This window comes from Tachypleus tridentatus, chromosome 1 (genome assembly GCF_004210375.1).
Source record: "Tachypleus tridentatus isolate NWPU-2018 chromosome 1, ASM421037v1, whole genome shotgun sequence".
In the NCBI taxonomy this organism is placed as follows: Eukaryota; Metazoa; Arthropoda; class Merostomata; order Xiphosura; family Limulidae; genus Tachypleus; species Tachypleus tridentatus.
Genome location: NC_134825.1, coordinates 156,574,055 through 156,597,548, shown reverse-complemented (window position 1 = coordinate 156,597,548; position 23,494 = coordinate 156,574,055). Strand labels below are relative to the sequence as shown.

General features: G+C 34.5%; 1 protein-coding gene across 3 annotated transcripts in view; it reads left to right on the top strand.

The window, feature by feature from the left end:
• LOC143228339 (homeobox protein Meis1-like) overlaps positions 1-23,494 on the top strand; it is a 117,938-nt gene that overhangs the window by 6,485 nt on the left and 87,959 nt on the right. The window contains exons 1-5 of one of the 3 annotated variants that reach the window (XM_076459622.1): positions 708-727; positions 849-990; positions 2,763-2,813; positions 9,946-9,996; positions 12,943-13,176. In XM_076459622.1, the coding sequence (XP_076315737.1) occupies positions 723-727; positions 849-990; positions 2,763-2,813; positions 9,946-9,996; positions 12,943-13,176 (483 nt within the window). In that variant the 5' untranslated portion in view covers positions 708-722. Of the gene's footprint in view, positions 1-707; positions 728-848; positions 991-2,643; positions 2,695-2,762; positions 2,814-9,945; positions 9,997-12,942; positions 13,177-23,494 lie in introns of those variants that run through there. The other 2 variants (XM_076459610.1, XM_076459616.1) reach the window with 2 other exon arrangements.

The window sequence follows — 23,494 nt, the reverse complement described above, 5'->3', positions numbered from 1 at the left end:
CTAAAAGTTACAAAATATTTTCGACCTGAAACCTACGTTTGTTAAAGTGTACAAAATAGTTTTGACACACAAAATGTACGTTTTTTTGAAACCTACAAAACGCTTTTTACATCTGAAATATAAATTTCATTTTCGAAATAGCATATCGCACACAAATAAACAGCGAATATTTGTTCACAAATCAACTAATATTCAACACGTTTATACTCTTTCTTCAATCAGATGAAAGAACTGTTGTCGATTTTTAGGCTAAAAACAACCAGAAACATTTAAACTAGCTTAAATGGTTATATAAAACTGCTTTTGTACATAGTAATTATAAAAAATTGTTGTGACAGGAGATACGACAATGTTTCAACTTGTTATGGTATCAAATATTTCCAGTTTTTATCTGTGCAGTTACTTCGGTGTTTTTGTCTTGGATATTTTTTTTTGTTCGCTGTTATATTTTAACTTGAGACTTACAGTGCTTAAAATCATAAAACGAAGTTTAAGTTTAACTCTTGTGATCTGGTTTGACTTTGCTTACTGAATAACTACTACGTAATAATAGTTAGGCTTAACAATGTTGGTCGTCCAGCTTGATTTAGAGTTTACCGGTAACTTCTTTAGATAGATTCTGACCCATTCTTTGCTTTTAACAAGTACTCGAGTGGAATAGAAGCTGTGACGCGGCGGTGGGACCTTGCGGGAGTTTGTATGTAATGAAAGCTCAATGAACAATGACGTAAGATTTTGTTTTGTGGGATCTAACGCAATAACCTAAAAAGCTTAAGTTTCTGATTTTCTATAAGTTTGTCCCACGAGTCAATGATGTCTGTTATCGACTTATTCTTCCTTGTTTTCAGACACCCGCTGTTTCCGCTATTAGCTTTGATCTTCGAGAAGTGCGAGCTAGCGACAAGTACTCCGCGCGATCCTGGTATCGCTGGCGGTGACGTCTGCTCTTCCGAATCTTTCAACGAGGATATCGCAGTCTTCGCCAAGCAGGTAATATTTGTGAAACAACTTTTGTAATACGCGTCTACTCTTAATAAACGTAGCTTTTTCTTTTCTTTTATCTTCATTTATAACTTCTAATAACTTAAAATTAATTCCACAATAATTTGTCATTTGGAGTTTCTTACGTTTATCCAATGAACATTAAATACATTTCTTCAAGTGAATATTTGTATTTTTGCTGTGTGCACCTTTTGAATTAGTGATCTTGTTAAAATATTACCGGATTAACTGTACAAAGTAAAGCTGTGTTTGTTTTTGTAACAATAGTTTTTATCAATACCAGCTTCAAGTATGTCTTTTCTGAAAGGTTTAAGGATGACTTTATCAGAGTAGTAATAATTAATAATGTCGCGGAACTCATGTGTGAAAGTCCCTGAAACCGACACACTACAGATTTCTATTTTGCATGAGTGAAAGTTTCTGAAATCAATACTGTTTTAAAGCAAATCATAGATCTTCAATCATTTCTCTTTCTTCTTCACGAACTCTCAATATTTGGATAAGATCCCTGTGTTTCGGTTTCTTAATATTTTCCTGCTTCATAATTATACATACACAGGAGAAATCTGAAAGTAAAAAAGTCATCTAAAAATATACAATATTATACAGGCTTGGAAATATGAGAAAACATCTGTACGTAGTTTATTCTGGAGGTACATTATTATATATATGGTGGTTTAAAATTTATCTGTAACTTGATGCATTAAGAGAAAAAGGCTTAAGCGAGCTAGTGAAAAATAGCCTTCACATAGATGTGACGCCCACGTTGAAAACGAATACTTATACATCAACTAGCTAAGTGTATTAATCTGTATGTGTATATATATATATATGTATATATACAGTTGTCGGATTTCATCTACTGTGTGTTTCATTACAAGCAAACGGCTGAATCAGAATGTTATAAACATATGTCCTCTTACAATGTTTGTTTTTGGTTTATTTTCAACAACAGAGCTAACTATATGCCTTCGATATTTTAAAAACAGTTTCAGGTTTATATTTATGTCATTATATAGTGTAACATTATAGTTTTTATTTGAAGTGTGATTATTTTAACACCATCTAAGTGTTTCAAGATTGCCTAACACCAATTTGAAGCTATCATTAAAAAGAAACAGAAATAATATGCTTTTCAAATTACAGAAACAATGGAATGCTCTCCAAGCGATTTTGCTAATTAAGTCAATAACTGGTTTACTGTTATAAATCAGTCCTAACGCACTGTTATGTAAATTACAACTTATTAAGGTTCGAAATTAGATAAAACTCAAAGGCGTAGATTTTGTTTTAAAACGATGGGTTTCTTTCTTTACTGTTCTATGCGCATGTTTGTGTGTGTTGTTATTTTAATATGTTCTGCTTGTGCAGAGTTGCTTGGAAAATATTTTTTTTCTGTAATTTTCTATGTTTTACAAAGCGTTTCTTCAACACAATATGCTTAAGCATTGAGTAATATTTCTGCGTAAGTGACGCTATGTAATGCAGAAAAAGCATAATTTTAAAGAACGTTACCTGCGAAGGAAAGTTTAGCATTGAAAAATATCTCCGCGTAAGTGACGATATAAATGCAGAAAAAAATTTAAAAGAACGTTACCTACGAAGGAAGGCTTAGTGTTGTTTGTCGATGTTCACTTGCAGATATTGGTAGAAAGCCTCCAGTACACAGCAGATGAAGAATTAGACGCAATAGTAAGTAAAGAACTTTTCTTTCGACGTCCTTTTGCTGAATTCGTTTTGTTTACACTTTTATTTTGCAGATAAGACAAGAAAAACATTACTATGTCCAAAATCCTGAGTTAGACAGCCTTGTAAGTACATATTATCCCATTTTTATTCAGTTTATGTAACAGTTACATAAAAAAAATGTTTTGTTTTCAACGTATTTAATGCTTCGAAGTTAATCTTTTCTTTTAAGGTGTGTGTATGTGTTTGTGCTGTGTATTTCGTTCATAGGAACCAGTTATTACGATGCTTATTTTAAATTTAACGTATTTTATTTTATTCTTGAGTATTCACTTAGTTTCATTTTTTTTTTATTGAGCGACTTTTAGGTGCTTTATGGGAGTGTTTAATTGATAGATAGACAAGAAGACAGAGAGATAGATAAACAGATAGATATACAAGCAGACAGAGAGAGAGATAAACAGATAGATATACAAGCAGACAGAGAGATAGATAAACAGACAGATAGATAGACAAGAAGATAGAGAGATAGATTGCTGTCTAGTTCGAGTTTTCTCTGACCACATGTCACAATAACATCAATAACAATGGATTATTAATATTTTCTGTATATACTGTCGGCAAGCATATCTTGGGCACAGTGTAATCTAAACCTAAGACGTGATAACAGGATATCTATACCTATATATGTAGGTATAAATTATTCAGAATTATTCACTTTCCTTACTTTCGCTTCCGCCTCCTCATGGCTAAATGGTCAAGGCTCTCGACTCGTACTCTGAGGGTCGCAGGTTCGAATCCCCGTCGTATCAAACATGCCCGCACTTTCAACCATAAGAGCATTATAATGTGACGGTCAATACCACTATTCGTTGGTAAAACAGTAGTCCAAGTGTTAGCGGTGGGTGGTGATGACTAGCTGCCTTCCCTCTAGTCTTATACTCCTAAATTAGGGATGGCAAGCACAAATAGCCCTCGTGTAGCTTGGCGCGAAATTAAAAACAAATACTTTCACTCCTGACATTTCTCGTATTAAACTAATGTATTAAATGTAATGTAGGTATTTTGAAAGAAGTAAGGAACCAACCAATCATACATTCAAGAACACAGTTTTAGATGTATATATTAAGAGCTGGTTTGTTTTTTCATAAGTACACATCATAAGTACATATAATGCGTATTTTTCACATATATGTTCTCAGACTGCTATGTGGTGCGTTTACATGTACATGTCTCAGATTTTGCTGTGTCATATATATATACACAAACATTTTTGATGCCACGTACGAAATGTACTTGCGTTTTAAACGTTTTGCTGTTTACTAATAATTGTTAACAGATTCTGCCATGTTATACCGTGTGCTTACACATACTTGTTGTCACATGTGCTTCCATGTGGTGTGTATTATCACATATACTTACTATATTCCAGTCTTTTTGTGCATAAATAGGACGATGCGGAGGCTGAGTATCGCTATTATTTTTTTTGTAAGCACACCCTTATGACTGTTCGAAAATGTGTAACGTTGTTATCACGACACAACGTCACAAAGAAAAACACTTGTATACGTTCGTGCAAGGTTAATGACATTTCAACTAATTATTATAACAAACGAAAACGACACAGTTAAACACAAACATGACGTAGAAAAATTATAGTGAGGGCGGGGCTTAAAAACACCATGCTGGTTAATAACTTCTACACACCCTCTACTTTCTATCGGATCTTCTTACGCAGTGGACATTTACGTATCCTTGTTATCACATCTGCTATGTTCTAGTGTGCACTTACGTAAACTTTCTTATCACATTTTGGTGTATTCTTATGTTCACTTAAATTACAGTATGTTTTGGTATGTGATTTGAAAGGTTTCGTGCTACATTCTGTATTACGTACTTCATATTTGTGTGTGCTATAACGTAGGGAGTATTTATGTATACCGCTCTAGTCTGCCGTGTGTATTTGTTTTCAGACTTCTGTTATAATGTGTTCTAATACCCGTTCCTCTGACTCTGCTACTTGCATGAAAGTACTTTTTTTATTATCACATTCTGCTCTATTACTGTGCAGTTGTGTATTATAAAAAAATCGTTATTTTCTGTACTTGTATTTATCAATTTCTAATTTGTATCTTAATCAGATTATTGTGTGTTTAAGTGTGTATTTATACATACGTAATTTTTATTTTGTCATGTTCTAGTGTGCATTATAATATATTTAATGTACACTTTGTGTAGGCTTGTACTTGTGAGAGTTTTCATTTATCTAATTTGTACTTAAATATACATTTCTTATCAGATTCTGCTTATGTTCAAGTATTTATGTTTTTCTCTGTGACTATGTGTGTGGGCTGTCTGATCTAAATGACAAATAAATAAATATGGTGCACACAAGCTGAATTCCTAATGAACGTTAATAGTTGCGTGTTTTTTTTCTCTCACTGTTAGTACTCTTATCATAAGGTTATAACAATATATTTTAAACGTTATAAAAAATTACGTATATTTTATTAGATATCTTTATTGTAATCGAACAATCCATTAGTTGCTTTCATCATGCCATAAACTTTCTATAATTTGTTAGAGAATGATAAAGCTTTTTATTAAGACGAAAAAACACACGATTAACTCATCTTAAGATAGCACATGTACTTGAAATAACGTATATGGAAATGTTCACCTTTTAAAGGGAAACTTTCCAAAAGTTTTGTTTTTTTGTAGGTCAGCACAAATATGTCTTAAACGATACAGTTAATATCACGTAAGGAAAGGAAGTGATTTCTTTAGAGGAAAGGATTTGAAAGCCATATTAGTAACGAAAATAATTCAATTGAATAATATTGGTTTTAAACACGAACACAAAATATTTATTGTCCTGTCTTTGCCTGTAATTCATGTGCAGCTAAACTGAAGGTATACATTCTTGTTAGAGGAGTGCATTGAAGGCGACTTCATCTAACTGTAGATCTTTTTGGATTTGTTTTGCTTCAATTTGTAAATATTTCCCTACTGTAAATATTTATTTATTCTTCAACGAAACCTAAAATATATGACCTTATTTGTGGCAATTTATATTTGTACACACTTATATGATATATGCCAATATATGCATGTTATATCTGTACAGAGGTTGAGTATGTTATATTTTTGGAGCTTCACGACCTCGTTATGGTCCATGTCGTCATCTTCTTTCATGTTAATATCTTTTAACGGGTGGTGAATTTTAACACTACTCATGTAACGTAATTTTTATTGCAAAACAATATACCGTACGAATGTCATGTTAAAAGTACGCCACTACTCTTTGTGTATTTCTATTAACCATCTAGTGCACGAGGACAACAGTTTCTCTTCTACCCGTTCTGATAGTCTAATCGCATAGAAATACATGGACGGCTTAGTCATTATGTCTTCTTATGGAATAGCATAAATACTCATATTATTCTTCGATGACTTCAAGTATGTAACGTTTTAACGGTTATGTTGTGTAAGAAACTTGAATACGCGTAACTTCTGCCACTTTTCCAGGCGGAGTTGCATCTTGATTATGTTGCGTATTGTTTCGGCTTCATGTCAAGTTAGTAACTTTAGTGTTTGTGAATTCTCACCTGTTACATGACGTTACATTTTGCTTGCCATGGCTGTTATATGACTTGTTGCAGACCTATTTGTTATAGAGGGATGATTCTAGTACCCCAAGCTGATCCATGTTATTTTGTTCTCAAATGCAATTACGTACCAGGGACATTTCTATCACAAGGAATTCTAAGTCCCTGATCTATTCGCATTTTTATGCTTTTACTTTATGAATATTTTGGGTGGGAAAGATCTGTCACATATTATTCCCAAAAGCGTCCAGTTTCCAGTGGCATCACAGTACCTGCGAACGTCAAGTATCAAAATGCAGTTCCAGTATATTCCTTTCCGCAGCAATTTTATATCTAGTGTGGTTGTCATGTGATTTGTTGATCTACATATCTAATATCGTTTTAATATAACGTGCGCAACTCTCTTTAGTATGTTTTCATTCTTTTTTGTGAAATTATTGAAAAACCTCATTCTTTTACCACATCAGAGAAACGTCAGTTACGTGGAAACACATGATATACGAAGAGTGAATAGATATATTTCTTATAAGCTTTAACTGAAATTAAAACTTTCCTAGGCTATTCATTTTATTAACGTACCTGTTTCGTAGTAGTTGTTAATAGTGTTGTATTGTTTCTAGTACCACAAACAATACAATTTCCTGGATATTTAAATAACAGCATTTCCTTTCAAAGTTAATATATGTTGTGTTTATAGTGACAGTTAGAATGCCGCTTACGCTATTGGTCAAGTACAGCTGAAAGCCTCTGGATGAATACAGCTCATTTCACTCTTGAAGTAGACCTGAAAAGCTCTGGGTGTTCAGGATGTTTCGCTTCTCAATTAGATCTGAAAAAATCCTGTTTTTGTATCATCTTAGTCTCCAAGTAGACCTGAAAACCTTAGAATTACATCTAGTCTCTCATGAAGACTTGCAAAAATCTTGAGTAACAGCCTTCTTGTCCACCACCAATGATTTAAAATGACCGTAGTTCTTTGTATACATAAAATATTCCGATATATGAGTCACCTTAGTTCTTTGTGTACCTAAAATATTCCGATGTATGAAAGAAACACGTTAGTTCTTTGTATACCTAAAATATTCCGATATATGAGTCACCTTAGTTCTTTGGATACCTAAAATATTTTGGTATGTGAGTCACCTTAGTTTTTGGTATACCTAAAATATTCCGGTGTATGAAACACGTTAGTCCTTTGTATACCTAAAATACTCCTGTGTATGAGTCACCTTAGTCCCTTGTATTTGCTCTGATGTACATGTCACCCCCCACCCCCGTATATACTTAAAATGTTCGGGTGTACGAGTCATCTTGCTCGTCATACAACGTTGTCTAAGTGTATCCATATATAGTCAACTTACTGTTTGTACAACAGTGACTAAGTTGAAATTAAAGACCTTGGATGTACGTTTAATCTGGTGGTCATATGTTATTAGTTTATTAAATCTGAACGGATTTTGGTGTAAATGTTCGATACATGTTTTGATTGAAAACCTGTAATGATTTAGATATAGAGGTCATCTTTGAAATGGGCCCGGCATGGCCAAGCGTGTTAAGGCGTGCGACTCGTAATCTGAGGGTCGCGGGTTCGCATCACCGTCGCGCCAAACATGCTCGCCCTTTAAGCCGTGGGGGCGTTATAATGTGACGGTCAATCCCACTATTCGTTGGTAAAAAGAGTAGCTCAAGAGTTGGCGGTGGGTGGTGATGACTAGCTGCCTTCCTTCTAGTCTTACACTGCTGAATTAGGGACGGCTAGCACAGATAGCCCTCGAGTAGCTTTGTGCGAAATTCAAAAAACAAACAAACAAACACTCATCTTTGAAAAATGCGCATCAGTTTAAAATCATTGAATATAATTTAACAGAAAATAAACTTCATTACAACATAAAACTTGTGTTCTGTAAAACACACTTCTTGTGTTTTAGTAGCCGTAATACAAGGTCCATGTTAAAGCTACAATACGTACGGGCTAACAAAACAGAACAGAAATGTACTGGCTGATACACAATATTTATATTGATTCTTATCATATATAATCTGTATACATATATAATAATATTAATGAATTAATACAGTGTATAACATAAAACTAAAATTTGTGTTGTTCAATAACACGAAGTTTGTTTAATTTACAACAAAACTTTTCATATAAAGTAAGTTCACCGGTAATCAACATGTATTTTCAAAACCAACATCATGTGATTTTTTCTTATATCAAAGTTACATTGGACTATCGACTGAGTCCACCGACAGGATTCGAACGCCCGCTTTTAGCAGTGTAAATCAGGAGACTTACCGCTGTACCAGCGAGGGACCCGGTTGCGTGTGTATTAACATATTACACAGGTTATACAAGTGCATACGGGTGCAAAAGCATATTACAGAGCTTATACAAATATATACGGGTGTAAAATCATATCATCATAAGGTTAAAACTGTGTGAGAACGAATTAGATTTGGCAGTGTCTCGGAGAAAACAAAGTAAAAAACAATAAGCTAGATGATATAGTTTACAATAAAATATCTGGTAAAGAAATAGCTTGGACCACGTTTATCATGGGTGTGACCCTTTGAGAAAAGCTTGCTGTACAACATTTATTTGGAATTTCACATCCAAAGCTACTCAAAAATTGAGAAAGAAAAGTGTCAATACTCTTAGTTTTATAACTGCTACAATAAAAGAACCCTAAGCAATTTTATGATAGTTTAGAAGACTATTTCATGTTTACAGAAATCATCATGTCCTACGAAACGCTTCTGACAAACGTTGCGTTCTATTTGATGCTTGCTTGTAAAACATTCAGTACAAGATAAAATATTTTTAAAACTTTTTAAAGTCTTTTGAAAGCTTATTAATATACTGGAGGGTCTTCAGAGCTTAAAATTAAATACTTTTCGTGTTTTTTAAACAAATATTTCGACAGTTATATGACAGTGTTTATGAATAGCTTATTATATAGACAAATGCTCATGGCCACCTATTTATCGCTGAACTCACAGCTTCGGAAGGATTAGTATGGACATGCGCAATCTGCTTAGTTCTACCGCCATCAACAAAGTGACGAGGGGTAATATTGTTATTATTATAGCACATGAATAAACTGTGCCACAAAATTTAATTTTTTAACATATCTTTTTATGACTAATCAACGAATTTTAGTTTAACATGATATTATCCTGAGCCAAAGGACTGTTTTTTTTTTGTTTTTTTATAACGAAGTACATAGTATTTTAAGTTTATGGGTAAAGCAGTACACACGTGCGAGTTAAAACGAGACGAGCCTGAGTTCTGTTATGCGCACCTTTCTAATTTATGAGTTCTTTCATCCAGCCATTAAGAGATAAAACCTGTTAATTGGACTAGAACTGTGTTTCTGACTGTGACTGCAGTTTTAATTTCTTGCCGTATGTTATTGAACTTTAATATTAGTTTTTCGTAACATTAATAATTACATTAAGAACTGATTAGATGGAAGGATAGATAGAACAATTACAATTTGCATTATACTAGTAGTCATTTTAAAACAAACGTTTTTGTTTTCTAGACTTCTTTTTTACATTTTGTGGTCCGGTTAGTACATCTTCTGGTATAGAATTTAAGATGAAAAATTGAAAATTCACTTTGATTTTATTTTTTTAATGGTAGATGGTTCAGGCCATTCAAGTCTTACGATTTCATCTACTGGAGTTAGAAAAGGTAAGATATGTTTTATATCTAAGTTTATAAATTTGTGTATACAACTTTTTAACATTTACAAATGAAGTTCTAAGTTCTTGTTTTAATTAAACAAGTGCTATATATTTTTATCTGCTCTCGAGTTTCAGGTTTCTGTATATATATAAAAAAAACTAGGTTAGGAAACTAAGATAATTAGAAACTCAGCAAAGGTGAGTGAAATCTGTGGGTGATTAGAAGCACAGTAAACGATAATTAAAGCAAACGTAGAATTAACAGCTTGCTGTTTGTCGGTTCAGACTGGTGAGGAATCGAAACTTTAGTTAACGTTGGTCATCTTAATTGGGAATCACAATTTAAGTGAACTATGGTAAAACTTGGGAAGATTAAATATCTTTGTAAACGATAGATAGGATAGTGGGGAATTAGACACTTAGTAAACGATGGGTAGAAGAGTGGGGTGTTAGAAACTTAGCATAGTGGGGAATTAGACACTTAGTAAACGATGGGTAGGAGAGTGGGGTATTAGAAATTTAGTAAACGATGGATAGCATAGTGGGGAATTAGAATATTAGTAAACGATGGGTAGGAGAGTGGGGTGTTAGAAACTTAGCATAGTGGGGAATTAGAATATTAGTAAACGATGGGTAGGAGAGTGGGGTATTAGAATATTAGTAAACGATGGGTAGGAGAGTGGGGTATTAGAAACTTAGTAAACGATGGATAGCATAGTGGGGAATTAGAATTTTAGTGAACGATGGATAAGATAGTGGGGAATTAGAAACTTAGTAAACGATGGTTAAGATAGTAGAGAATTAGAAACCTAGTAAACGGTGATGCTAGTAGGGAGGAAATTATATATGTAGTGAGAAAATATAAGCTTTGTAAACAATGATGTTGATAGGTAGTGAAAAATAGAAGCTGAGCAAACAATAGGGTTTGGTTTAGAATTAGTAGCATAGTGAACACATTTTTTTTTCAAACAAGTTTGCAGAGCCAATTAATTGTGTGAAATCTTCAAAAATTATTTCTACATCCAGGGTCAGTTGAAAATAAAGATATCGGGTCTTAACCCTAGTTCTCTGTGTGAACACCATGTGCTTTTGAGTTATTTTAAAATAATTGGCGTCTAAGATATTACACAAGCTTTTAAACGCAGAAATTGACGACCTTTATTATTTTACTCATAAACAAGTCTTTCTTCAAGCCGTGCACATTTGCATATTACAGAATTGTGTCGGTTCAATACACTACTGTGTTATTTCACCAGATGTTATGCTCTGGAGCTATATAATAATAGGTACCTTCTTTACAAAAAACAGCCATATCACGTGTTGGGTTACTGGTAAAAGCTTGTTGCAATAGATTTAATATGAAATTAAAACGTTACAGTCAGTGAGCCGACGAAAACCTAAATTATGAACGATTCAGTTATTAACATAACTACTACTTATTTTACCTTTATTTATGAAGGAATTTTAGGGACGTATCGTAAACCCACTTCGATTGCTTTTTAAGCCTAAATCTGTGTAAGAACCTATATATGTACATATGTACATGACTAGAGAGCTTTATTGTTGTAAGGTAGCTGGGACTGGGAGATGAATTATGCGTGACGGACACGGAGTTTTCTTTCCTCAATCCATTTGTTATCTGTGTGCCAGCATCTGTGTAGCCTGTTATTTTCTAAAGGTTATCCTCACTAACTTAAAGACAATTACCAACATTTTCATGTCATCAACCAGCTTGTCCCATAATCACCCTGCTACTGAGTGCAGTAGCGATACAGAATGTAAGCATTCGACCATATTGTGATGATGGAGGTTTTATTATAGAACAGAGCCCTATTTTTATTGACAATACAAGAGGCACTATCCGATGTTAGAGGCTGTTTTTATATAAGAAATTAACAAGGAAAAAACTCCAGGCGTATGAGATTACCGGTTTTTAATTTTGGTTATTATTCTATTCATAAGTCACATTGTATTTGCTTAGTCAAGTCACGTAATGCTCACATGCATTAAAGCTTATTATACGTAAGGAATGATGATACTGAATACTGCAGTCGTTGTTTACCCATAAAGAACCAATGAATTTGACTTCTTTTTTTTTAAAAACGTACTCGTTGAAAGAATTTGTGTTTCGTCTTTCATTTCTGGTTTCAGTATGTAACATTTAAATTTTAAACACGTAGCATTAATATGTCTTAAGTTCAGCTTCTGTTTATAACTTGTATAGGCTTGTTTATATGTTTCAACCAATTTTTGCGCCGGCTTCAGTATTCATTCAATAACTGCCATATTTATTTTATCACTTTAAGAAAAACAGAATAAATAATTTATTTGTACACAGCAGTTGGGAGTAGAAGTGGAAACAACAACAAAACATAGAATATTGTTTACAGTTTACAGCACAGTTTTGTTTGTTTGTTTAAGAGCAGAGCTACATTGGGTTATTTCCTTTGTCAACCGCGGAAAATCAGAACCCAAATTTTAGCTCTGTAAGTCCGTAAAGTTACTGCTGTCCCAGCGGATGACATAGCACAGTTCTCTAATCGTAGTAAAGAGAGTTATATGTAACCACCACGATGTGTCGCTTGCTCATTTAATCCAATCATCAGTCGAATGTGTTGGATGAAAGGTTTGAAGAAACATAAATTATTCTTTTAAACCATTGCAACTGCAAGACAATACATACTAGCGGCTTTCAGACGGTAAAACAAGAAGAAATTCAAAGACAAATGGTTGTGCTAAGATTTAATGTTATCCGTGTGTACTACCAGTTAGCAAGGCTGCTTTTATTAGTTGATACATAACACGCCAGGATAAGCATGTGGAGCTTGATAAATGAATGTTTTTGCAAAGTTTTAGCAGTCCTGCGAACTGTCAACGAGTTACCGTGATGACGGATTATTTCAATAAGGAGTTGGCGCAAAGTTTCAAAGTTGTTCTTCTTTCTATTTCGCAGGTTCACGACTTGTGTGACAATTTCTGTCAGAGATACATTAGTTGCCTCAAGGGGAAGATGCCAATGGACTTAGTGATTGATGAGAGGGACACGAAACCGGGGGATTTAGGAGACAGTAACGACAGCACTGGCAGTGGAGGGGGAGGTAATCTAAATGGGTGCGGCGGAAGTGGGGCTGGAAGAGGGGGAAGTTCAACAGGACCCAACAGTGAACATTCGACTCCACCAGATCAGGTAAGGAAACTCAACTTTTATTTTAATTAAATTTTACTTTAAAAACGCGAAAATTACTCTAAATCAGATTATATGCAAATTCTGATAGTTGGTACCAAATAATTTCTTCTAAATCTGTTTCTCTTTTCTGCATTTTAAAATTAAAAAAAAAAACGTTATGGTTTACCTGGTTTACTCTGCTGATGCTATAAGTCAATGATAAGTCTTGATTTTATAATGAAATGAAACAGTTAAATATTAATAAGGCATGCTACGAGATGAAAAAGATGAGGTACTATTATTATTTTTTATCCTTCTTTTGGAGCCCTTGTAGCATGTAGCAATGAGCTAATTTTGTTATGACATGTTACTTCACATTCTTGGCTAACTAGACAACACTTGACAGGGACGATGATTCTTTCTAATTAAACCAGCGTAGACTAAGAAAAACATTATTACTTTGGTCCCAAGCGTGATCTGTTATCGACTATTTTGGAGTTATTGTGATATTTTTTAATTCACAAAAACAGAATTAAGTTAGACAACGTCCTTGTAATGTCACCTGACTGTTGTGCAGACGAAGAAACAATTGTTTATGTGGAAAGCAGCTGATGTACTTACACATGGAATCCATAAAATATTTTAATGAGTTTGTTCACTAGTGTCTTAGAGACGTTTAGGCCCGGCATGGCCAGGTAGTTAAGGCACGCGACTCGTAATCTGAGGGTCGTGGGTTCGAATCTCCCTCGCACCAAACATACTCGCCCTTTCAGCCGTAGGGCATTATAATGTGACGATCAATCCCAATATTTGCTAGTAAAAGAGTAGCCCAAGAGTTGGCGGTGGATGGTGATGACTAGCTGCCTTCCCTCTTATTTTACACTGCAAAATTAAGGAAGGCTAGCGTAGATACCTCTCATGTAGCTTTGCGCGAAATTCAAAACAAACAGGCTTTTACAATTCTTATGAAGTTTCTAACAAGATGTACGATATCCTTGTATATAAATAAGGCTTTTAACAACGTCTAGTTTTTAACTGACGTACCTTTATGAACCAAAGTCTCTAGAAGTAACTAACATCTTCATCGAAACACTATAATAATCATATAATAATTCAACATTAGCCAGTTGTATTTAGACAGCTGTCAACAATATAAATCAAAACACCTTTGTTAAAAAGTTAATGTCTCGTATAACAATGTATGTGATGATATGTTTTATAATATAGTTTCTTCCTTTATTGTAATCAACAATGGTATCGGATGGCGCTTGTGTAGAATGATATAGTTAGTGTATAGGGTGTTGTTGTTGTTGGTTTAAAGTAAAAGTACTCGAAAGCGTTTTTATAAATTCCAATTTTCCAGCAAAACTATTTAGTCAGGAACACAAATCTTATTAATTTAGATATCTAGACTAACCAAAAATTATTATTCCGACTTTTCGGGGTGTCACACATTCGCCAAAGTATTGTCTTTAGGACACCTAAAATTTGTTTGAAAAAGTGTATTATTGTGTTCAGAAGTTTCCATTGACGTATGAGATTTTAACATATCTCAATAGTATTGCTAAATATGACCGTTAACTATTAACAAAGTAAGGTCGGTCCGGGTCGTATAGACCACACTCTGACAGTTGAAGAAAAAAACAATTATAAGGAATAAACAAATTTTGGTTTAACTTAAGATTTCTCAAACGAAATTAAAACGCTTCTACTGCTGCTATTATATTCTGAATCTCAAAAGTTTTTTTTTTTTTTTTTATGGCGGGTGGGGGATACTGGTTAGCTTTTCGAACTATGAATCTGAGGATCCATGGTTCGCATCATCTTGCCAAAAAAATCTCTCACTTTGGGTGCTTTATAAGAGTGGTAATCAAACCTTATTAACCGATTAAAGTAACCCAGGAGTTGAAGGTGGGTCCATACAATTATCTGTTCCGTATGAGAGATGACTACCACAAAAATATATTGGCTTTTAATATATCTGTCCTAGTGTGTCATAAATAAGGCACCAAATCAAAACTAAATAGAGCTAAGAATCACAATCTGAGTTCAGAAATAAAGTTTCAAACAAAATAACATTTCGTGTTAGAGACATCAGTTTTTAAAGTATTTTAGTAAAGGAGTCGTATCACTTATTACACTTTATACAGTAATTAAATACGCCCCCTATTTAAACAGTACATATTAAAACTGTAAGTTATTTTTTTTTGGAATTTTGCACAAAGCTACTCGAGGGCTATCTGTGCTAGCCGTCCCTAATTTAGCAGTGTAAGACTAGAGGGAAGGCAGCTAGTCATCACCACCCACCGCCAACTCTTGGGCTACTCTTTTACCAACGAATAGTGGGATTGACCGTAACATTATAACGCCACCACGGCTGGGAGGGCGAGCATGTTTAGCGAGACTCGGGCGCGAACTCGCGACCCTCGGATTACGAGTCGCGCGCATTACGCGCTTGGCCATGCCGGGCCAAGTGTAAGTTATAATAAACTATAACTGTAAGTTATAATAAACTTGTTGATAATTTTGTACTGAAAGTATGCCAGTTCATAGCACTTTGTTACATTATAATGCCGTTACTTATAATATAACATCTTTGTAATGACTACTTTACATGTACAAACATTTTAATCGTGTTAAAGAAAGTTTGAAGTTCACTCTTTCACATCTCTACATCATGGGTGTCTTTCTTGAGTCAAAGGTGGAAAATCTCGAATTTCTAAAAGTGCAAGCAATTACAAGAACTAAACTGAAAGTTGAAAATAGAATCTCGATTTGAATACATTTTAATAGTATTTTTTGAATAATAAATTAACAAGTTTCTTGAAGAAACAAATAAACTGTTGCCAATACATACTTGTACGATTACACTTCAAATAGGCTACGTGCTCATGTGAAAAACAGGCAGATTGAGATATTCTACTCAATTTCCAGCACGAGGTGGTGATTTGTCAAACACTGCATCGTGTGGTCACTGGCTATGCTTGGTTCGATTGATATGTGCCGGACGTGGCCCGTTGATTAGTGCGTCCGGACTTTGGATCTCAGTTTGCGACCCTTTGCATCAGAAAAGCGCTATGCACTTTAATGCCGTAGATGCGTTATAAGAGTCATCGCCAAGTTTACTAGTTCCGTCCGTCCAGTATAACAGTTCAGACGTAGGGAGAATACTGTATTTATGGCCGTTGTGTAGATTTGTGAGTAATTCTGAAACAAAATCTCCAGTTTTGCTGAATATAATTTCAAACTGTAATGCCAAACGCAAGAAATATTTGTAGTTTTCTCTTGTAAAATACGTTCTCTTTCGATCTATTTACTAGCGGTTCTCGTAGTTTAGGCAAGGATTGGTATTTCTGGCGATTTCTGCCGTAATATGCGTGTTAAGTCGTGTGACACGGTAGGACTTACATGAGTCCTAAACTGTAAATACAGAGATTTGTTTTGGAATTTCGCACAAAGCTACTCGAGGGCTATCTGTGCTAGCCGTCCCTAATTTAGTAGTGTAAGACTAGAGGGAAGGCAGCTAGTCATCACCACCCACCGCCAACTCTTGGGCTACTCTTTTACCAACGAATAGTGGGATTGACCGTCACATTATACACCCCCACGGCTGGGAGGGCGAGCATGTTTAGCGCGACGCGGGCGCGAACCCGCGACCCTCGGATTACGAGTCGCACGCCTTACGCGCTTGGCCATGCCGGGCCGTAAATACAGAGAGACACTACGTATAGCACTGCATGTCACAAGTCATTATACATTATGTGTTGTTAGAAAGTTAATAGCACATCATGACTTAACATCTGTTGTGCAGCGTTTTAAAGTTTGTACAACATTCATTGATGTAACTTATACGATATTGGAGGCGATATATCGAAAGGTCAAAGTCCGTCGGCCATTCTCAGGAAATGAAATATGATATTAAACTAAAATATTTTTGACTGAAAGTTTTCTTCTAGGTTTACAGCTGAATTTCAATCAGCAAATGTTATAAAATTAGGTTTAACTACGAGGAAGTAAAAATTACTAGAATTTTTACCAGATTATCAATTACGTGGGACATAATAGTTTGAAATGTTAGTGATAATTTATAATTAGATTTAAAATTACTCTGAAAAGTAGAAATATTCTAATTTTGGAGAAGTGTTGGCTTATTATTTGAAAAGAACAAAGAACTGCGAAATAAAATCAATAGCAGCTCAGTTTTCAATTTATAAAAAAGTTTAAGAGAACACTAGACAGTAAAAATTGTGTTTGATTTCATTGAAACGTGTTTCCCTATATTGTTCAAATATGTTGTGTTTGTTTTTTGTCACTGTTGGTTCATTCTACACTGTTAATATATATTACATTATACATACACATTGCAACCTATTATTCAACGTTTGACAGTGTTAACTTCACATTTAAAATGTGTAGAAGAAACAGTATTCGTACGCTATTTATTGTGACTCGGTAATTAATTTGAACTTTGTTTTTCACAGAAACATATATATATTTGTATAGAATTTCAAAGTAATTTTACATTTTCCTTCTGGTACTTTGTTTCACTGATACATCTTTTTTTATGTTATGAAACAGTTTGACTTCTTGTTCTATTCTAAGAGGCAAGTGTCTCTGAAAACTGTTTCAGATTTTGTTCAGCTCTCGCATATAGTTTGTTTGCTTTTTAATTTCGCGCAAAGCTACTCGAGGGCTATCTGTGCTAGCCGTCCCTAATTTAGCAGTGTAAGACTAGAGGGAAGACAGCTAGTCATCACCACTCACCGCCAACTCTTGGGCTACTCTTTTACGAACGAATAGTGGGATTGACCGTTACATTATATCTCCCCCACGGCTGAAAGGGCGAGCACGTTTGTTGCGAGAGGTATTCGAACCCGCGACCCTCAGCTTACTAGTCGAACGCCTTAACCCACCTAGCCATCCCGGGGTCTCGCATATAGTTATTAGCTTATATTATTTAAAATTTAACAATGACGTACCTTTTGCTGATTTATATTTTTCGGGTTTTACTTAGCACTGATATTGGATTATTGTTTTAGGAATTTATTTATCATTAATATATTGTCAGTGTTTTTATATTGCTTTGGTTTTTATTTAGCACTGACATATCGTTGTTTTTATTCTTCCAAATTTTATTTAGAATTTATATCAGTGCTAGTTTATAATGCTACGAGTTTTGTTTACTACTAACATACAGTTCTTGGTTTGTATTGTTTCGGGTTTTATTTAGCACTGACTTAACGTTGTTTTAGTTGTTTCGGGTTTTTTTAATACTGACGTAAACTGAAATTTTTGTACAATTATAAATGTAGTGGAATGGTTACTATATCAATTTGTGTTGGTTTTAAAGCTATTTTATTTGAGCGATAAATAAAGATACAAACTAGTTTAAGGCGAAGAGCTCGTATTATGTTGATAGTCGACTTTTTAGTGTGAAAACCTGAGTTTGTAAGTCAAAAGTGCGGAAAACATGAGCAGCACATGCAGTCATTTTCCCCGTTCTACTGTACAGTAGGGATATTCAAAGAGCAAGTTACAAGAAAAATTTCTTTGTTAAGTAGACAGCTTGTGACAGAACGAAGCGTTGCTATTTTTCGTCTGAGCTGGCCGGCAGCTTCACGGGGGTGATTTTCATGGGGTTCGTTTCAAACGTGAAAGACGGTTAGATGAAGTCCGAAGGTACGCATTCACATTTTAACGTTTGAAAAGACACCACGTTTGTACTTTGTTAAACAAGTAGACAGCGAAGAAAGAGACTTCTACCTGTTGACACTTTTGTCTCTGTAAGATCTTATCGTGATTCGAAGTTGATGGGTGGCAGCTAAGCCTAATGGACTGAACACTAGACGCATTCATTTCTGTAGCAATTTGATGGACTTAAACGGAAAAGAATGAGATTACATCTCTGGGAGAACGTTGGAAGTACGGGAAATAGCCATGACTGAAACGTCTTTTGTAGAACTCCAAACATTTTGTTATTGAGAAAAATGACTCCTTTGAGCGACTAATACCATTGACTGTAGTAATATTTATTTTCATAGCTTCTCAAATAGTTGAAACATACGAACACACTAATCCAGACATCTGTACTACAATCATTAACGATGTGTACACTGTAATTAATAGAGCTTGTGAAATATGTCTTTGTTTTTGTTTACTACAAATTACACAAAATCTTGATTTGGAAACATGCCTCAGTTTTAAGAAATTCACTTAATTTCAACATGACAGTAAAACCTTACGATGTAAAAAATGTGATAAAATTGGTTTTATTCTTATATATTCAGGTTCAAAATTAAAAAAAAACTACAAAAATATCATATTTCTCCGCTCATCTTGAAAAATGAAAAAGTCGATTAAAATGTTACCTCTAATTTTGTTGCTCTAAAACTAGACCATAAGAACCTCCAATTTGCAGGTAAACCCGTAGAATTTGCCTGGGAAATGTTATTTGGCATGTTTCAATCATTTGTGTTTTTTTTTTTCTTAGCGAATGCATAAATTTTACATCATGATAATACAAGGATAGAAACAAATAAACCACTTAATATTTAAATTTGTGCAGCTTTTTAAACGAGGAATAATAATTAACACTGAAAACTTAGATTTGTACATTTTACATATATGGTAATTACAAACAAAAAATACAATGATTTAAATCTGTGCAGCGTCTTAAAAACTTGAATAATATAGAACGCATAAACGTTCATGAATTTCAAGAAACGTTTTCGTTATCTCGGTGTAAAAATATAGCTATAAAAAATAGTGTTTTCATCGATATCCCTGTGTAAACTTTAAAAGCTAAGTACACCAAAAATTATATTCATTGGAAAGTGCACCAATTCGACAATTTATTTTGGTCATTTGACATTTTATAATCGAAGCTCAAGTTATAAGCGGGATGTTATAAGCGAATACTTTTTTAACTATTATGATAAAATAAATTACCTTTATATAAGATAAATAAACCTTCAATCAATATGAGGAAATGCCTACGTAACATATTTACAGACTTAGTATTCTGCATACTGTCCTTTTCTCAAGCTGATTTCACTTTGATGTATCTTTGTATACGAATACAAAACAACAACACCGCAAGAAGACCCCGACAGTCCGCCGTGAGAGTGAACCAGCAATTGAGTGAGGTCTTCCCGTAGAGAAGTAACCCGAGCCTTCGCTAGTGGGGAGTCGTCGGCCAGTGAAGCGTCTTATCGGCCTTCCTGGAAAGACTTCGCTGACGTTCGCTCGCCGACTAGAAGGAGATGAAAGGCACAATCACTCAGATGCAGGCCACCCCTGTTGTATCATTGTGTTACTTGTCCCGGTATCGAAGTCAAGGCTGTCCTGTTTCAGTCACTTTTATGTCTTGTCAGGACAGGAAGTTTGTTGACTTCCCGAAAACATAACTGTCATATTTTGACTTAGCTTAATGTTTAAACAAAGCTAACAACAACAACAAAATAATTGAACTTCAAGAAAAGAAACAAACAAATAAAAAAACCGAAATAATAACATTCCAAAAGTTTTAATTTTCTCATGTTTCATTTCTGGATACTATACATCAACACAGAAAGCTATGTACTGGCCATGCTGTGTCTCATATTTGACCGACTGTATATTATATTACGTGTACCACGGTTTCGTACACATCAACAACCTATCCCCTAACAGAGTAACTTGTCTCCCCTTAGTACAGCTCTTGCGTCCTTCATTACACATTATCTGATATAATTGACCATTCCAAGCAGTCTGCACATCATATATAAGAAAAACGAAGCAACATACAGCGTTTGTCGATTTGTGAATATTTCTCAAAGACTATGTTATTAATATCTTTTAGAATTTTGGGGCCAAGCTATGTAAAAGCTATTTCCAGATATCTCTCCATAATTTCGAACTGTTGCACTTGAAGGAAGACAAATAATAAGTAGTAGCCATAGCCAACTTTTAAGCTATTTTAGGCTGACGTAATAGTTGAATTTGATCACCACTTTCATAGCGCACTTCTGGCCCCAAAGTGCGGAAAGTGGTTTTGGGGGACACGAACCATGAATTTAAAAATATCATTATGTTATGTCTAACCTTATGTAGTAAAACTGAATTAAAGTTAATGGCAAAAAAAACCTGAGCTCATTTATCGACTAAGCAAAGGTCAAGGTTCAAGCAAGATTAGCCGCATGTTTTCGAAACTAAAGATCTTTAATTTATTAGTTGTGAGAAATCTGATCATGTATTTAACATCCTTAGGATCAAGTTCGTACGGGACAAGGAACTGCACTCTCTCGGCCTATGATATAATATATCCTATGATATAAATACTTATTTCTTGTGTTTAGCCCCAGTAGTATGTATGAGGACTTACAACGCTAGAAACCGGGTTTCGATACACGTGGTGGGCAGAGAACAGATAGCCCATTGTGTACCTTTGTGCCTAATTCAAAGCAACTTCTCGTGTCTGTATTTTTAAAATTGTTTCGTCGAGAAACTGCTACAGCGATATTTGTTTTGCAAAAATGAACTGTCTATACGTTTCCCGTATCTCCAACTACCTTAAAAGTACTACAGTTTTATGACGGCCCCCTAATATTTCATAATTAGCTCAAAATTCAAAACTAAATTCATTTTCATTTATCTTGGGTTATCGATCAGGTGATGATGTTGACCTTGTATAAGTGAAAGGGAATTTCATAAACAGGATTCATTAGGTAAGATAGATGTAAAGTTATGATGTACATCATCTGATCTTACGTACAGATTATAACTAATATATATGATTACCAAGTAAGGAAAACTTATGGTCTTGATGTACTGAGTGTATGTGTATTTAAATCATTTTCTACACAATGAATAAACTCTTCATTCAAAAAATCGTTCGTTAATAAAATTGAATGTTTGCCCTAATTTTCATTAATATATTTTTGTAAACGTCTCTGAATATCTTCAAATTAATCAGGCTCGATAATTGTTTGTTTGTTTGTTCTGTCATAACACAAGGATTTGTCCATCACGGAGAATCAAATCCTGGATTTTTGCTTTATAAGTCTCTAAACTTACCACTGTCCAACTGGAGGAACTTTTAGTTTGAAAGCTTACAATGAGTGAAAATTTGATATCGAGAGTTTCTAGCTTTCTAACTTTTAAAGATTCTTACTTTCCCTGTACTGATTAACAATATTTGATACTTCTATTCAGTTTATGTCTATTAACTATGGTCCTTAGAATTAGGTTATTGATAAAGTATCTGCTCCCTGTGCAGTCTAACATAAAAAAAACAAACTAAACTCGAACTGTGGCAAAATATGGATGTCCTCAGAGCAGATGGCCAACACAAATAAACCGTTTTCTTACAAGTAACACCACTGTGTAACCCCCTCCCCTCCCAACTCTGCTCCCCAAGTTGAACCGACCAGGACATGTGGATGAACTGCTGGATCACGTTTCTCATCTCCCAGTCCGTCGGGGCTGCCAACCGGTTCATTCGTATAGATTAGACTCGTTCATTTTCACTTCATTTGTTGTTCGTGCCCTAACACTTGCACATAGTGGAAGAGTGAGACGAACATGTTTATTTGCATATACGTTTTACCACACCCGTTTTTGTTATAAACAGCTTACGTAAGTTGACTTCACCCAGCTATTAAATCGTCTAGATATACCCTATAAATTCGATATACACACACTAGTATGTTTTGAAAACCCCAACACTGTGATGCTCGTTTCTTTAAGTTGTTGATCATTGGGCCACTTAATTGCGATCAAGCCAGTTCAAAACTAGGACACAGTGCACCATACTCTAGACTAGCTAGTGACCTTTGTCAGCCTGTGTCCCTCTAGTGGAGGATACGTAAACAGGCTTCTTGGTGGATAAAATAAATACCCCCAAATAAGGAATTGACGATGTTTCCATAAAAAGCAACATCATGAAACATTACACGAGTTAAGAAACTGTACATGCATATATAATAATTAACCTGAAAATTAGTATTATAGTTGTTGTTTCCTTTTTACTGTCATAAAATATTAAGACAATTTGCAAACTGATGTGAAGTAGTTTTATAAATTTAAAACTTGTTTGATATACAGAAAATCTCTGGTGAGATATTTCACCAGTTTACCTTGGCATCATCAGGTACAACGTTGTAACAGTAGTTACTTTACTCGGTATATCCGGCAATAAACAAGTTTCACGTTTTACACAACAGGGAAGTTTCTTTAATTATTTAGTATTATAAATTATATTTTTTGATAAACCTAGATTATAATTATAGCTGGGCGTCGCCTGGTTGTTAGTTTTCTCGTACTTATAAGTTCGAGGGTTTATGGCTCACATTCTATTGCC